Genomic DNA, 16,423 nt, shown 5'->3' with positions numbered 1-16,423 from the left:
CCGCCGTCGCTGCCTCCGCTCTGGTGCTCACAGTGGTTGGATACTTCATCTACAAGAAGAAGAAGAAAGGTGAGAGTTTGTGATTTGATCCAGATCATCTCCAGATACTGGAGAGAAAGAATAGAAGGTCAAAGAAGGTCAGCAGAGATGAGAAGAGGTCAGAGGAACTCTTCTATGTTCATCTTCTTCAGGTGTAATTTGTCCTCTTTCTTTCCATTTCAGGCGACTCTGACTCGTCTTGTAAGTACATGATCTTGTCTCAGCTCAGATGTTGACCATGTGACAGAGTGCTAGCATGCTAGCATCAGTGTTGACACTAGTTTCATCTGCTGGTGAGAAGCACACAAGCTAACAGGGTTTGTGATCTTACAGCGGCCCCCAGCTCGGAGCTGGACCATCTGAAGGATCCGCCCGTGGACAGAGACTAAAGTCAGTGGATGATAATTGTCACTTTTCTTCAAGACTCACTTCACGCATGATTTTACAAGTTGATACATTTTTCTGTTTCCGTGTTTCAGGAGGAATCGACCAAGAAACGTCTTTTTCTTCTGAGACTCTGCAGACGTCAGAGCTGCTGATCTTTGTTCCTTCACTGGAAATGTGTTTGAAACTCACATCAGGATGTCATGTGATCTGAGCCGTTATGAAAACTACACACACACACAGATAAATGCACACACACGATTCTGTACCACACAAATACACTCACACACACAAACACTCACACACATGCTTCACTTTAACACAAATAAATGCACACACACAAACACTCACAAACATGCTTCTCTAAAACACAGTAATGCACTCACTCACAATCACACACAAACACACACATGCTTCACCATCACACAAGGATGCACACACATGCATCTCTGACACACAAAAATGCACTCACAAACAACTGCAAACACACACACGCATGCTTTACCAAAGCAAAAAATGACAAATTTATGAATGTGTAGACACACACACACACACACACACACACACACACACACACACACACACACACACACACACACACACACACACACACACACACACACACACACACACACACACACACACACAAATGTGTTCATGTAATAGTTTGTGTGTTTTCTTCCTGGTGTGTAGACACTAGTTAATGAAGCGTCAGTTGTGATGTCAGAGGTGAAGAATCTTGTCAAACATAGTTGAACTGCTGCTTCATTTCTTGTGTGTTTTGATCTTCAAATAAATGGACAGAAAACGTCCACATGTGTTTGGACTCCAAATGTTCAGTAAAGTCACTTGTCATTGAGGGTCAGTGGAGGCTCAGAAAGAATCCATTTGTGCAGCTGTTATGAAAGGTCAACATCTCTGACCTCTCCTTCTGTTTCCTGATCAACTCATGTCCTAAATATGACTGTATTGCTTTGATCAACTCGTCTTGTGCTGAACAGGTGCACATAAGTTGTGTCCACTTTTGTGTAGAAGAAAAATCCAGAAGAGCTTGTGCCGACAATTCACATGTAGAAACTTGATTCAAAGTTTCCTGCTGAGTCGGCTGAATGTGTTTGTGGAGGTTTGCTCTCTGACCTGCTTCTCTCAAGTCAAACTTCATCAGGTTACACAACCATGAGACGCCGATCTCACGCCACACCTGTGCCGCCATCTTAGATCCCGCCAGAGCTCAAATGTGCAACACTGACGACACATTTGGACAGGTGTGGTGAGACGCCCAGTGTGGATGTTTGACTCCGCCCCCCGAGCACCTGCACCAGTCAGGTGTGCCTCTATGAGACTTGTGTGTCACGCCCTCACTGCACTCAACTGCTTTCTGTTTGCAGCGTGGAAGAGGACACCACAACAATCCACCTAGATCGCCCCCTAGCTGTGAGTCGCTCACCTAAGTCAACATTTTTATAATTGAATAAATATTTTCATTTTTACATCAAACACAACTCTTGTTCAAATGTATTTTCCCTTGTATTAAACTATATTGTTTAATGTTTACAATTGTTTGTAATGCATAATAAAAGAACCTGATATAGTTGTTTTAATGTCATGGTGATCAATAATCACAGTTTAGATGAATTATGGAATTGAACGTAGTGATTTTGAATACATGTTGTGTATAAACTATGAAACTACAATTATGTTTTCTAGTCTCATCTCTTTGCAATCAAATGAATGACAGTAACATTTTAAAATTCAAAAACTATGCATCCATCACTGTAATGGTTTGGTGTGAGGATGGAGTGTGATGTTGGTGCAGAGTTAAGTTAAGACTATACTTTCAGGGATCATTTCTATAGTTCTTAACTTAAGAAATGTGTTTGTAAAGTGTTTGGTGTCACTAACCATGATGAAGAGTTGTGATATTCCTTCCTGAGTGTGAAGCAGACAGAGAATAATGATTGACTTCATATGTTCTCTGTCATTGATGATCCTTCTTTACTTCCTTGTGCAGTATTGAGAGGAATATGATCAGAGTGGTTGTTGTGTTCAAGACAATATACTGTTAAGTGACATTTTTAATGTAATTCTTTATAACTTTATCAAAAATAAAAATGTATTTTCATATTAATGTAAAGACTATCGTTTGTAGGTCTTTTTGTCTTTGTTGAAATTGATATTAAAAAATATCCAAACCTCTGTGGTGCTCGTCTGTAACATCTCTCTTGTACTGAAGCCTTGACGACAACAATTGTTCTGGAAAAATGAAAAGACACTGTTTCATGAAGCTTCACCAGACCATCACTAGTATTTGGATATTTTAAGTTTGTCATTTTGGAACAAGATGTGGACAAAGACCATTGAGCGTCATTTGCTTCTTTAAAATGAACAAACATTTTTTTTACTATAACTCTGAAAAGGAACCCATTATTCTAAAATGAATCACAACTGTTGAACAACATGAGGCTGAGTAGAAAATGAGTATTTCACCTGAACTAAATTGCTTTTACCATTTAGCAGAACAAACAACCACTCTGATCGTATTCCTCCTCTCAATACTCCTAAAGGAAGTAAAGAAGTAAGTAATTTGTATTTATATAGCGCTGATCATCAATGACAGTGAACATATGAAGTGAATCATTATTCTCTGCATTATCATTTTTTCACTGATAGCGGTTGATTTTATTGCCCATATATGAGACAAACATACTTTGTACGTTTCACACGGTTTCAAAATCAACAGGTTATTTTTGTTTCCATGGTTCTACAAAGACATGTGACACTCTCTATAGGAGGATTTTATGGATCTCTTGGCCCTGACTCACTGTTTCAACCACACCTTAGATCTTGTTCTAGCAAACAGACCTGAAGTTAAAACAACAAATGTCTCTCCTCAGAACTCAGTTTTGTCTGACCATCAAGTATTAAATGTGTTCTATGTATGTAGAATCCTGCTGATAAATTCTTGAGGAGCGTGATATTACTTTTTCAATTTAAAATATTTGTATCGAGCACAAGTATGCAATACAGGCATTCCAGGCAATGTTGGTCTGATGTAAAGGCAACTATGTAAATATGCAGACACAGCAATGTTACGTATATGCTCTTTTTTTTTCTTTTTTTTCAAGAGACAGTAAATTCAGAAAAATAATCTATTGCAATACCAAAGAAACAACAACAACAGAGTGTACATATAGAAACAAAAAAAACACGTAAAACAATGAAAAATAAAGGTCAAGACAAAATCAATCCCTCCTGTATCACTGCTGTATTTAGACAGAGCTTTACCTTGTAATTTAAATGAACATGTTGATTGAAGATTAAACCAATTGTAAATATTTACAGGGTCTTAATCTGAATACATAAAAAGGTTTGCATTCAACTTTTATCATTTAGTTCTAGTGATGTTCTGGATCATGGAGATCTTTTAAGGCCCTTGTATATGAATTGTTTGGCATTTGAATTTTCTGCTCCTGCACTCTGCTCAATTCATGAGTAAAAAAAAAATCAATTTTTGGAACAAATCATTTAATCGATTGTCGAGAAACGAAACAAATGCTTTGAGACACCATTTCAAATGTAATCTAGATAGAACTGCTCAAGGATTGTCAAGTTCAGAACACTCTTGCTTTCAGTACAATTGTTCTGGTGGTTGTGATCCAGTTGTGGGTTCGACTCCAGCCCAAGAAACATCAAAGTTCTTCGGTTTAAATAAAATACTTGGGAAGAAGTAATGTGACCTTCCTTGGTGAAAGTTTGTGTTGTTTCTCCACTGAAGGTCATTCTAAAGTCGTTCATTAAAAGTTGGGAAATGACATGACATCAATTTAAATACAGTTGGTGCTGAAATACTTTGTAAAATAGAGCTACTATAACACAAGTTGTCCACAATGATTGATTTTAAACTTTTTTTTAAAGAATTTAAGTGTTAACTTGAACTTTTTCTTCTAATCTTTGCCTATGAGGTTTTGTTGTTGTTGGAGTTTGTTGTGCATTACCATCTGGATCCACCGATACTAATGGATTTTTTTTTATTTATTTAATTTTTCAGAACAAAATGGTACATTCAAGTATAAAGTATTGAGTGGAAAAGAAAGATGAAATATATGAAGAAATGCGAAATAATAATAAAATAAAATATATTAAAAAAAAACACACCCCAGGGAGCATACCCATCAAACTAGTTACTTTACAAAATACTTATATTTTTCAAGAGTTAGAAAAAGAAAATCAATAAATGCATTGAAGCAGGGCAAATATGGAAAATAAAATGACATATTTCCTTTAATTAAATTGCTTCTAATTGGTTTGACATATTCTGTCCATTTGGTCCATATCTTGTAGAACTTGTTCATATCTGTTTGGAGTGCAAAGGATAACTTCTCCATCTTATAGATGTCGTAAACGATGTCTATCCAGTTCTGTCGTGGGTGGTTCAACTTGTAACCACTTCCTCGTGATACATTTTTTACTTGCTGCCAACAATATGAAAAGCAATTTCTTGTCTCCATTATTACAGTTTTCTATTGGTTAGTCACCCAGGTACATGTTTTCACCTTTACAGGGAAGATTCACACCAAAAATGTTGTTTAAATGGCTGTGGATCTCTGTCCAAAAAGCTTTGATTCCACTGCAGCTCCAAAACACATGCCAGTGATTTGCTCCATTATACCCGCAAAGTCTCCAACATGCTTCATCCGTGCCCATGTGTATTTTTGAATGGGTGTGATAAAAAATCGAATAATATTCTTCCAACAGAACTCCCGCCATGTATTTGATCTTGTTGAAAACCATTGTAGATGATACATTTTTTTCCCAGCTCTCATTTGTGATTGATATATCTCCATCTTTTTCCCATCGCTGCTTTATATATCCTGTGTTCTCTTGTTTAGATTGTCGAATTCCTTTGTACAATTTAGATACTATTTTATTGCTATTATTTGCCTCCAATAATGAAATGAAAATCTCTAGTAATCCTTTTCCACATGCATCAATTGGCTTTTTCAAATTTTGATTAAAATAATTTCTGACTTGTAAGTATCTGTAAAAATCCTCTTTTTCTTAAGGTTTTCAAAACTCTGAAAATTCCCTTTGTGAATAAATGATTGATAATCAGTTAAACCTTTTGAGATCCAAGTCTTAAATCTGCCGTCCCTTTTATTGGGCACAAAATCGGAGTCAAAAGCACACCACCTCAAGATCCTCGGGGAATCCCCTAGGTGGCAGGACTTGACCAATTCTTGCCAAGATTTTAGGAAAATCCTTAAAAAGTATAGTAGTAAAAAAGGAGTAAGTAGTAAAAGTATGATCTGCAACCTTCATTTCATCCTGTAGCTTGTTCTCTGCTATGAGAGCAATCAATGGAACACCATTTACGCTAGAACCTTCCAAGTTCTTCCAGCCTGCAGTGTAAGATCTTGAACAGAGACAGATTAAGGGCCTCAACTGTGCTGCATGGTAATAATGTTGAAGGCAGGGCAGGCCCATACCTCCCTTCTCTTTACTTAACTGCAGTGTTTTATATCTGACCCTGGGTTTGTTCTCCTCCCACATAAATCTTGAAATTAATCTGTCCCATTCTATAAATTGTTTTGGTGGAATTTTGACCAGGAGACATTGAAAATGATATAATATTCGTGGCAGAATATTCATCCTGATGGAGTCTATCCTTGAGTGAAGATTTAAATATGGTATAGTTGCCCATCTTTGTAAATCCAACTTAATTCTTTCACTCAAAGGTCCATAGTTGAGGTCATACAGTCTCAGCAAGTCTCTAGGTAGTGACACCCCTAAATATTCGAATTTTGCATCCCATTTCCAGTTATACATATTCCTGATTTTTCATGGTGGGTCATAGTTCAGTGTTAGAAGTTGGGTTTTATCAATATTAATTTTGTAGCCTGATAATAGACCGTATTCTTTTAGCATCTCCATCACTTGTGTCTGAGAAGGTTGTGTTATGGTCAACAATAAATCATCAGCAAACAACGCAAGCTTTTGCTCCCCCGTGGACATCATGACTCCTTGGATTTCTGTCCTCTGCCTTATCCATTGACCCAGAGGTTCTATGAAAATGGCAAACAATAGTGACGCACAACACCCCTGTCAGTTTCCTCTCTTCAGAACAAATGATTTTGTTAAATCTCCATTCATTTAATTCTAGCCATTGGTGTTTTGTACAATGCTGCAAAAGTATCAATTATAGTATCATGAAATCCAAATTTTTGATAAAACTTAATATAAAAATGACCAACTTACTGAGTCGAACGCCTTTTCTGCGTCCAGACTCAGTAACAGCGTTTCCAAGTTTTGATTCCCAGCTTGTCTTATAATGTGTAATGCTCTCCTGATGCTATCTTGAGTTTGTCTATTTCCAACAAAGTCTGTCTGGTCCTCATGAATTAATTTAGGTAAGATTGGTTCAATTCTTCTTGTTGGTATGGAGGTGGACAGTTTATGATTAATGTTCAAAACGCTCACTGGACAGTAATTCCCAGATTCCATATTATCTTTCCCTTCTTTGGGAATGACAGATATGATCGCCTCGCTCCATGAGGTACAACTTTATGTTCTAAAACCCAGTTAAATGTTCTCAGGAGTGTAGTAGTTAGTTGATCTTGCATTATTTTGCACCACTCGGAGGTAAATCCATCTGTTCAGGGGGATTTCCCTCCTTTTAATCTTTTAATTGCTGATCAAAGTTCATTTTCTGTCATTTTTTATGTTAATTTTTCGTTTTGTTCATTGTTAACCTTTAGAAGCTCAATTTGGGATAAGAATTTGTCAATCTGGTGGACATTAGCTGTTAGAGGTTGAGAATAGAGCTTTTCATAACATTTTAAGAAACATTTCTGAATGTTTTGTTGATTAGTTTCCACTCTATTAGTTGTGTATAGACCGGTCAGCTTGCAGTTTTCTCAATTTTAGGACAGGAGCCTGTTGGGAGAATGAGTGAAGTTCTCGATGCCTGGACAGAGTGAAGAACAACCAGACTTGTCAAAACTTGTTACTCGCGAGGGGAGACACTCAGACCGTAGAGACCACGCTCAAACAATCTCAGTGAATACCAACGGTCTGTGTCTCCCTCACGCTTTTTATTTAGTTTCACAGCTACGTCAGCCACAACCAGGCTGGAACAGGTTTACAGATACCATGAACGTTGTTTATATGAGGGCACACGCGCTGGCGGGGGTTGACCTTCGGTTGGCAGGAGCAAGACAAGAACCATCTTACAGTTTGTGGATTAAACGTCACGGTATGTGGTTTCATCAGCCATGATGCACAAGTTTTATCAGTAATGATGCACAAGTTTTATCAGTAATGATGCACAAGTTTTATCAGTAATGATGAACAAGTTTTATCAGTAATGATGCACAAGTTTTATCAGTAATGATGCACAAGTTTTATCAGTAATGATGAACAAGTTTTATCAGTAATGATGCACAAGTTTTATCAGTAATGATGAACAAGTTTTATCAGTAATGATGCACAAGTTTTATCAGTAATGATGCACAAGTTTTATCAGTAATGATGCACAAGTTTTATCAGTAATGATGCACAAGTTTTATCAGTAATGATGCACAAGTTTTATCAGTAATGATGCACAAGTTTTATCAGTAATGATGCACAAGTTTTATCAGTAATGATGCACAAGTTTTATCAGTAATGATGCACAAGTTTTATCAGTCACAAGGCACCGACTTGTGAGGGACAAACATTCTGATCACTAATATTCTTATAACAGAGCCTCATAGATTTTCCACCAGCCTCGTAGTATTTTTTCTTGGTGGAAAGTAGTTTTTTTGTATTTCATGTGTATTTATTTCATCTATTTCTTTTCTTAGTTTTTGAACTTTCAATTGAGTGTCATCATCTAAGGACTGAGAGAGTTTCATTTGAGTTGTCCTCAGTTTGTCTTCTAATTCCATAAGTTCTTGTTGTCTGAGTTTCTTCTCCTATGAAAAGATAGAAATTATTTTACTCCTCAACACAGCCTTTGTTTAGAGCATCCCATAATATTGGTGGTTATACTTCCTTTTTATCATTTAATTCTAAATAATCTTCAATTTCAGCTTTCAGTTTATCTTTAATAGCGTGGCTATTTAAAATGTTTGAATTTAGTCTCCAAACTGTAGATCTAAGCTTTTGACCAGACAAACGTCATATAGACAGGACCGTGGTCAGAAACACTACTAGGGCCTATTTCACAGATAACAACAGATCACGAGAGTAAACATTATGAGCTGCTGAGTAATGTGTATATTCTCGACTTTTTGAGTTCAACTCTCTCCAAGTAACAATAATTCCCACTTCTTCCATAATATTGTTGAACTTATTGTTGATCTTTCTTGTGTCTGACTTGCCATTAGATGAGTCCATTTTGGGGTTAAGTGGAAGATTGAAGTCGCCCCCACAAATCAACATCCCTTGGCTTTTTGTTGTCATTATTTCAAGTAAACGTTTAAAGAAGGACTAGTCACTCCCAGGTGGAACATACACGTTAAAGAAACTCACCAAATCATCTTCAACTTTACCTGTAATTGTTATAAATCTACCTTCATTATCTTTATACTCTGAGATGTGCTGGTAATTGACTGTGTTATTTATGAGGATTGTCACTCCCCTCCTTCTTCCTGAACTGTGAGAAGCATAATAGACGTGTTTAAATCCTGATTTATTCAGTTTACCATGTTCTATGTCATCAAGATGTGTTTCTTGTAAGAAAGCAATGTGCATTTTATCTTTCTCAAGTTTTTGACAATATCTTCGCCCTTTTAACTGCGTTGAGTACGCCGTTAATATTGAACAAAACAATATTTATTGATCTTTTATCCATTACTGGTGTCCTTTTTGAACAATTTCACAAAACTGGTATGCTCCCTCCCCCCTCAAAAACCAAAAACAAATAAACAAAGGCAGAAAATCTAACAAACTCAATATTACATTCAACTTAATAAACAACTTGAGTGACTCTCAAAGGAGGGTCTCAGGAACTGACATGCAAGTGTGACGTCGTATCTCCATTTTCTCAGATCCTCCGTTGCTTCCTCCACTGTAGCGTAGGTTCTGGTTCCGTCTTTGTATTTCACTCGTAGTCTGGCCGTGAAGAGAGTCTGAAATTGAACTTGGTTTTCCTTCAGGACTTTGCGCACCTCTGCATACTCGCACCGCTGTTTGATGATGGCTGGAGGATAATCTTGATCCATGTTTATTTGGTTAGATTTCCAGGAGAATCCTCTGCTCTGCCACACCTTGGGAAGAATCGACTCTTTCGTTGAGAAACTCAGAAACTTGACGATGATGGAGGTCTAGTGGACCGGTGCGCTCTCTCCATCCTCAGCTCCTCTGCTTTCTGTCATCCCAAGTCCTTCACGAAGCAAGTTCTCCACAAAAGTTATCATGGAGGATGACTCCTCAGCCTCCTCCGGAACGCCATAGATCCGTATTCTTTTCTTCTTTTCTCTTCTAGATCGACTTTCCAAGTCCACCATCTTCTCCTCGACTCTCGCGTGTAGCTTTAGCATCTCCGTATAAACTTCCTCGACGTTCTGAAGCCTTTCTTCTGCCGTCACCATCCGTCCCTCTGCCTCTTCCATCCTTGTATTTAGCTCCGACATCTCTTCTTTTAATGATTGAAATTGAGTTTTACTTTCCTGTCAGAACCCTCTCAGTTCTTGCAGGATGAGATCCATGTCGGCCATGTTGGCTCCTAGCTTCGTTGTCTGCGCCGCTACAGGTGTTTTCTCTGTCCTTCGAAACACGTCTTTCGGGTCCAAATCACGGAAGAATTCTTGACCCCTTCGTTTAAAATGTGAATTATTTAGAAATGTCTCTGTTTGTGGGGGTAATTTAGTAAATTTATCAGGTTCTATTGAGAGCTTCTTCACAACATCACATTGATGTTCACCCAGATGCTCCTGACAATTGTTTATGTTTAACTTTGACATTCAATCACCGCTCTGATCATATTCCTCTCAATACTGCACAAGGAAGTAAAGAAGGATCATCAATGACAGAGAACATATGAAGTGAATCATTATTCTCTGTCTGCTTCACACTCAGGAAGGAATATCACAACTCTTCATCATGGTTAGTGACACCAAACACTTTAGTAACACATTTCTTAAGTTAAGAACTATAGAAATGATCCCTGAAAGTATAGTCTTAACTGCTGTCAATTCAAAGAATGAAACTACATCACATGGTCACATGTCTTCACTGGCAGTGCAGTTTAATAAAAGACAAAGATCAACTGTTGGATTTTCTTTTCATACAGAAGCTGTGATTTAAAGTGTTGACTCTTCACTGAGGTCATGGTCAGTTTAAGCTCGTCTAAATAATTAACAATTTAATATAAAGAAAGTTTTATTTTTAACCTGATGCATCTATAAACATGTGTGCAGTTATAGATTAATATATAAGCAGGATAACATTCAGTAAAAAACCTTCATTTAAACTTGATTTTTTCTTTTGTGGTTCAAGCTTATTGCTAGTTTCCAAGTTCTTCGAGCACCATCCCTTCACTCAGGAGGAAGTTTCTTCAGAAGGGACGACCCCCGTGTCCGAAGTCTGTCCTTCACTCCCCCCATCAGACTCCACAGGGTAATCCCCGCTCTCTCCCTTTCTGCGTGTTGGTCTCTGTGCTCTCTCTTATTGATGGCTTCAAACCTTTCCAGATCCATATGCCACGCCACTGTGTCCCCGTCCAAGTCCATACCCATCCCACCTAGTTTCCGGCCCAATGAGGAAGACCACCGTAACCAGTTTGGGCAGCGGGACCGCTCGTCGTCCGCACCCAACGTCCATATCAACACCATCGAGCCTGTCAACATTGATGTGAGATGCAACAGTTGTTGATATAAATGACTTGATTTTTGATGTAAGAATGTGAAACCAAGTAGTCAGAGGTTCTGCCTGCATCTGAAAAAAATGGATGAATGTTCAAATGATTTCATCCGACGTTGTATATTCTTTCCTTAAACTATTTATCTATTATAATAGTAACACAAATGTTGATTCTTTACAGGATCTGATTCGTGATCAGTGCTTACCGAGGTCGGAGGGAGGTAAAGATCAACACGCAACATTTCCCAAACATCCTGTGGCTTTTTTTCCAACCATTCCGCGTCTGCGTGCTCTTAGTCTTTTGTGTGTGTGCGTGTGCATGTGCGTGTGTGTGTGTGTGTGTGTGTGTGTGTGAGACCCAATAATGAATATAAATATAAATGGAATGTTGAAAAAGACAATACCATATACATTTAATCAGTTTAACAAGCCTGCACCTCTCAATATATTGCCCTTTTGGAGATTTAGCTGCAATAAAAAAGTAGCTTAAACGACACTTGACTTGCATTTATTAGCAGTTTAGAAACATTAGCAATTATGTAACATAAACTCTTTAACTGTATTATTTTGATAAATAAACCCCAAAATATAAATAAATAAACAGATGGTTAGAACCATTCCAGTACGTACATGACTAAAAATAAAGCCAATATTGTCTTGCACTTTTAAATAACAATGCATTTGTAATATAAATGATAGTAACGATAATAATCAAAGGTAGATGTAATTACAGTTAATGATTGCTTCAATATAAAAATATGGAAATGTGAAAAACATATTTTTCTAACTATAAATATTAAGAAGGATCAAGAGTTGCCAGTATTAGTTTCTGCCACGATTGGTCTCAGAGAATCGTCTTCACTGAACTGGTAATGTTTAAAAATAGGAAGTGGAACTGTGATAGTTGTAAGATGAATGCTCCAGTAAAGCCATGAGCAAAACCATGGACAGTTGGTGGTTAGAGGGGCCGGGTGAGTAGCAGTGATGGTGTGTCTGTCTCTTTTTGCCCTGCAGCCCCCCCGACCCACCCCGCCCGCTGCTTGAGGAAGTACCGAACACGGACCTCAAGCCCCCTCCTATACTCCTACCCCAATGACATAGTCTTTGATTTTGAGCCCGAGCCTGTTTTCCGAGGTAGTTAGGCCTCTGTGTGTTCCTGTGTTCTTCCTCTCTTCCCCCATCCTCTTCCTCCTTCACCTACACCTCCACCCCAGCACAACAGCCCCTTTACCTTGTGTCAAGTCCACTGTGTGTGTTTCCCTCTTTATGTTTTCACATGTTCTCTCTCATGGTTGTGGGATTCACTTCAATCTTACTGTTTCAAACACTGTGATGCACTTTTGTTACACACAGACTTCAAAAGAGTCGTTTTCTTCATCATTGTATGGTAAATATATGCAAATAAATGATGCTGTTTTTAAGAGATTCCTTAGATAAGTCAAGCCTTTTGATAATGAATGTAGTATTTAAAATGTCCATGTATCATTTACCAGTGTAGCTCCATTAAAAAATATTTGGCCTTATAAATAAGAATAGTCTAACTGAGCTATTTATTTATATATATATGACGTCTTTCATTAAATTGCATAAACGTGACTGCAAGTCAATAAAATAATTAGTTTTAGATTTGTAATTATTAAGGCTTTGAACTTTTATAAATCATTCTTAGAGTTAAAGTATGAATGAGTTAAATTTATGATGTAAAATGAAAAAATAATAAATCATAGGGTAACAAACATTATTTGCCACTGCATGACCTCTTCTGCACATTCAAACGGCAAACGCACTCTTTAAAGTCAACTTTCTTCTTCTCTCCTCTTCTGCCTTAACTCACTTTTTCAAGCTCCAAATGCTTTTTCTCTGTTTCCCCTGCTGTCCAGGTACCACCACAGGTCTGTCTAAGAGAGATCATCTGGAGTTATTGAAAGTTACATGAAACTACTTAAAAAAAAAAAATCAAAAGCATTGAAACTCGTGTTATTCCTATCACTCATTAGCTCCTTGAGTGACAGGTGTCCTATTTTGATTGTGGATAACTAATGAATAATCTTTGGTTTATCAAACGTCTAACAAAAGAATTACAATTGTAAGAATATCTTTTTTCCAGAAATGAAGAGCATTCTTCCCAGGAAGTGTCCTTGACGACTTCTCCTCCAGATATTTTCCTCCACGAGGACCTGACGGTAAAGATCGGTGACTTCGGTCTGGCCACAGTGAAGTCCCGCTGGAGCGGCTCACACCAGTTTGAGCAGCTGTCTGGGTCTATCCTGTGGATGGTGAGTGTGAAGCTGCCCCTCGCGACTCACCTGAACTCCCTCCTGACAGGACTGCTCTTTCAGGCTCCTGAGGTCATCAGACTGCAGGACAAGAATCCCTACAGCTTCCAGTCCGACGTCTACGCCTTCGGCATCGTGCTGTATGAGCTCATGTCCGGAGCTCTGCCCTACTCCAACATCAACAACCGAGACCAGGTCAGATGTTTGTTCGTCACACTCCAGTCTTTTTCTATAATAAAGCAGAGTCCTCTCAAAGATGTAATGAAACGGTTTCTGCTGCAGATAATATTCATGGTGGGTCCAGGTTACCTGTCGCCGGACCTCAGCAAGGTGCGCAGCAACTGTCCCAAGGCCATGAAGAGGCTGATGGCCGACTGCCTGAAGAAGAAGAGAGAAGAGCGCCCCCTTTTCCCCCAGGTGGGATCACACACTTGTTCAAGCTATATCAGTATTTTTGAAAGTGATGTTGACCATGTCACAATAGTTGTGACAGAAAGTAGCTCCTTAAGGAGTTCAAGGAAGTAAGACTTATTCTGAGTCTCATTGTTCTTTTGAGATCCTGGCGTCCATCGAGCTGCTGGCTCGCTCGCTCCCCAAAATCCACCGCAGCGCCTCGGAGCCGTCGTTAAACAGAGCTGGTTTCCAGACGGAGGACTTCAGCTTGTATGCCTGCGCGTCACCCAAGACCCCAATACAGGCCGGTGGCTATGGTAGGTTTTATTTGCGTCTCTGCACTCGACTTTCCTCCCACAGTTCAGAGAAGCATGTTCGTAACTGATTCTTACTGTAGGCGTGTCTGCAAACATCGACACCCCTAGTCTCTAGATACCACACTATTCTTTCTACGCAGTCGAGGCATGTGTAACTAGTTACTTGCAGTTGCCCTATATAACCACTGTTCTGTATCCGTTTAATAAAAAAAAACTAATCCCATCACAGCAAAGCCTTTCCAATAATTACCAGACCAAAATGATTTATTCTTGTAGACCCATTTCACGAACTAAATTAAAGTTAACAAATGACTCACATAAACTAGTGTACCATATTTTTGGGACTATAAGGCAAACTTGAATAACATACATTTTCTCATAAATCGACAGAGTTCCTTTAAAGCTTTATTTATGATTTATGCTGCTCAAAATAAGGTCAAAATGTGAGGCTCCATAATAATTCACCTCATGGAGATATACTACGATGCTGCACTTAATTGTAATTATACAAGGTTTAAAATGTTTGTGAATTAAAAAATAAATAAATAACACTTGTACGAATTAAATTGTTCTAATGTGGTGTCAATAAAGTTGTGGAGATAAGTCACACGTCACATGACAGAAACACAAACGCCATTGGTCAACAGCAGGTTAGCGTCACTTAATGGCGGATTATTGAAGTGTTGATGATTTGATATCCGTGTGATGGTTTAAATGTATAGAAGTTGAGATCTGTCCAGGGTGTCCTCTGTCTCTTGTCCCAAGCTTACGACAGAATGTTACATGTTCACTTCAGTTTTCCTTGAATCTCAGAAGTTTTGTCCAAACCTGACAATTCAAAATGTCTATTGGGTTATTTCAAGAACCAGCTGAATAACTGCTGACATATGCTCGTCAATCCATCACTAAAATTCTGTCTCCTTTGTTTTTTACCTTCCCAGGGGAGTTTTCGGCGTTTAAGTAATGTGTGCTGTTTCACACCAGTTCATCCCTCCTTCTTCTTCACCTCTCAAAAGTCCCTTCGGTGGATCCATTCATCACCAACAAGTGAATATTAGCAGAATGTGTTCCTCCCTCTGACCACCTGCTGGAGGAGTCCGTCCACCGAACACCGCCCAGCACACTCAGACACAGGACCGGTGGTCGAGGCTGTGAGGAGGACTGGAGCGCTCCGCTGAAGAAGGACACGGGAGACGGCAGAAAAGAGGTTTTGGGATGGTTCTTCCCCGGGCCAGGTCGAAGGTCGGTCATCTCCACTGCACTGAGGCCGACTCAGGACAGAGCCTGCACGGCGATGACGACGGCGTCTGTCGGAGGCGGATGTCCTGAGACCCGGCGAGGGGGGTTCACCCTGTAACTATGACTTGAATCTCCTTCATCTTTCAATTTGTGTTTTGCCTTTTCAAGAGAAGGTTCTGTGCAGCACAAAATGTGGCACTGACGAGTCCTGCTTCGCCTCCTTTAACTTCATGTGACGAGAAAAGCTTCTCTTGGATCACATGGCTTTAATATTGCACTCTGCTACTCACTGAAACATTCTCTATCGTCCACACTTCTTTACGTTGCTCATCCCGGCATGTGTCCTGATTAGAATCCACCTGTTGTTTTATTTTTGCCTTTTTTTCTGTACAGGCAGGCCTGCAGATACCTACATATTTAAAGTGACTTTTTTGGTTTGTTTTATGAGCTAATCTTTCAGAATCTAAGCTAACAAGTCTTTCTTTTGGACGCTTGTGTACTTTGCACTTTGTAGAAAATGCATTGAAGCCTTTTTGATCGGAACATGAGTCCCGAGACGAAGAGCCGATGATGAACCGGAGGAGGCTCTTGTTTTTTTAAAAGGGAGGGTGAACATTCCTACAGCAATGAGAGCTAAAACAACTGCTAGCTTGATGAGAGGTGTTCAAACACGGACAGAGAGGTGGTCGTCCATCGTACACGTCTACGTTGACCCCCTTTGCAACATCATTACGACATATTTTGCTTCTGGTGTGGAGTTTTACACTCTTGTTTTCTCTCAGCTTAGCTTAGCGTAGCTTAGCACTTAGCTGACTGAATGCTAACTATGTTTTCTACCCTCATTTAAACAATCAGTTGATAACAACAGTAAGTCTTACTTTTTTTTTAAACATCAGCAAAAGGTTTACAGATGAAAGTGTGTGTACATGAAGA

General features: G+C 38.9%; 1 protein-coding gene and 2 non-coding genes across 3 annotated transcripts; 2 read left to right on the top strand and 1 right to left on the bottom strand.

Annotated features, from left to right (window-relative positions):
* The first annotated feature begins 2,248 nt into the window (after window positions 1-2,248).
* LOC148074777 (small nucleolar RNA U3) lies at window positions 2,249-2,461 on the top strand. Its single transcript, XR_015711946.1, has one exon. It is a non-coding gene; the product is annotated as a small nucleolar RNA U3 (small nucleolar RNA).
* A 7,649-nt stretch (window positions 2,462-10,110) lies between these two features.
* Window positions 10,111-16,180, top strand: LOC148074775 (serine/threonine-protein kinase B-raf-like). Its single transcript, XM_087796113.1, has 11 exons — window positions 10,111-10,190; window positions 10,903-11,022; window positions 11,097-11,256; window positions 11,447-11,486; window positions 12,280-12,399; window positions 13,146-13,157; window positions 13,423-13,541; window positions 13,605-13,736; window positions 13,824-13,958; window positions 14,098-14,251; window positions 15,193-16,180. The coding sequence occupies exons 1-11, from the start codon at window positions 10,111-10,113 to the stop codon at window positions 15,213-15,215; spliced, it is 1,095 nt and encodes a 364-aa protein (XP_087652239.1). The 3' UTR covers window positions 15,216-16,180.
* On the bottom strand, window positions 10,374-10,586 carry LOC148074776 (small nucleolar RNA U3). Its single transcript, XR_015711931.1, has one exon. It is a non-coding gene; the product is annotated as a small nucleolar RNA U3 (small nucleolar RNA).
* Window positions 16,181-16,423: the final 243 nt, after the last annotated feature.

This window comes from Callionymus lyra, chromosome 7 (assembly GCF_982586985.1).
Source record: "Callionymus lyra chromosome 7, fCalLyr1.hap1.1, whole genome shotgun sequence".
NCBI classification, from domain to species: domain Eukaryota; kingdom Metazoa; phylum Chordata; class Actinopteri; order Syngnathiformes; family Callionymidae; genus Callionymus; species Callionymus lyra.
The sequence above is the reverse complement of the archived record's forward strand: the minus strand, read 5'-3'. Positions and strand labels throughout refer to the sequence as shown.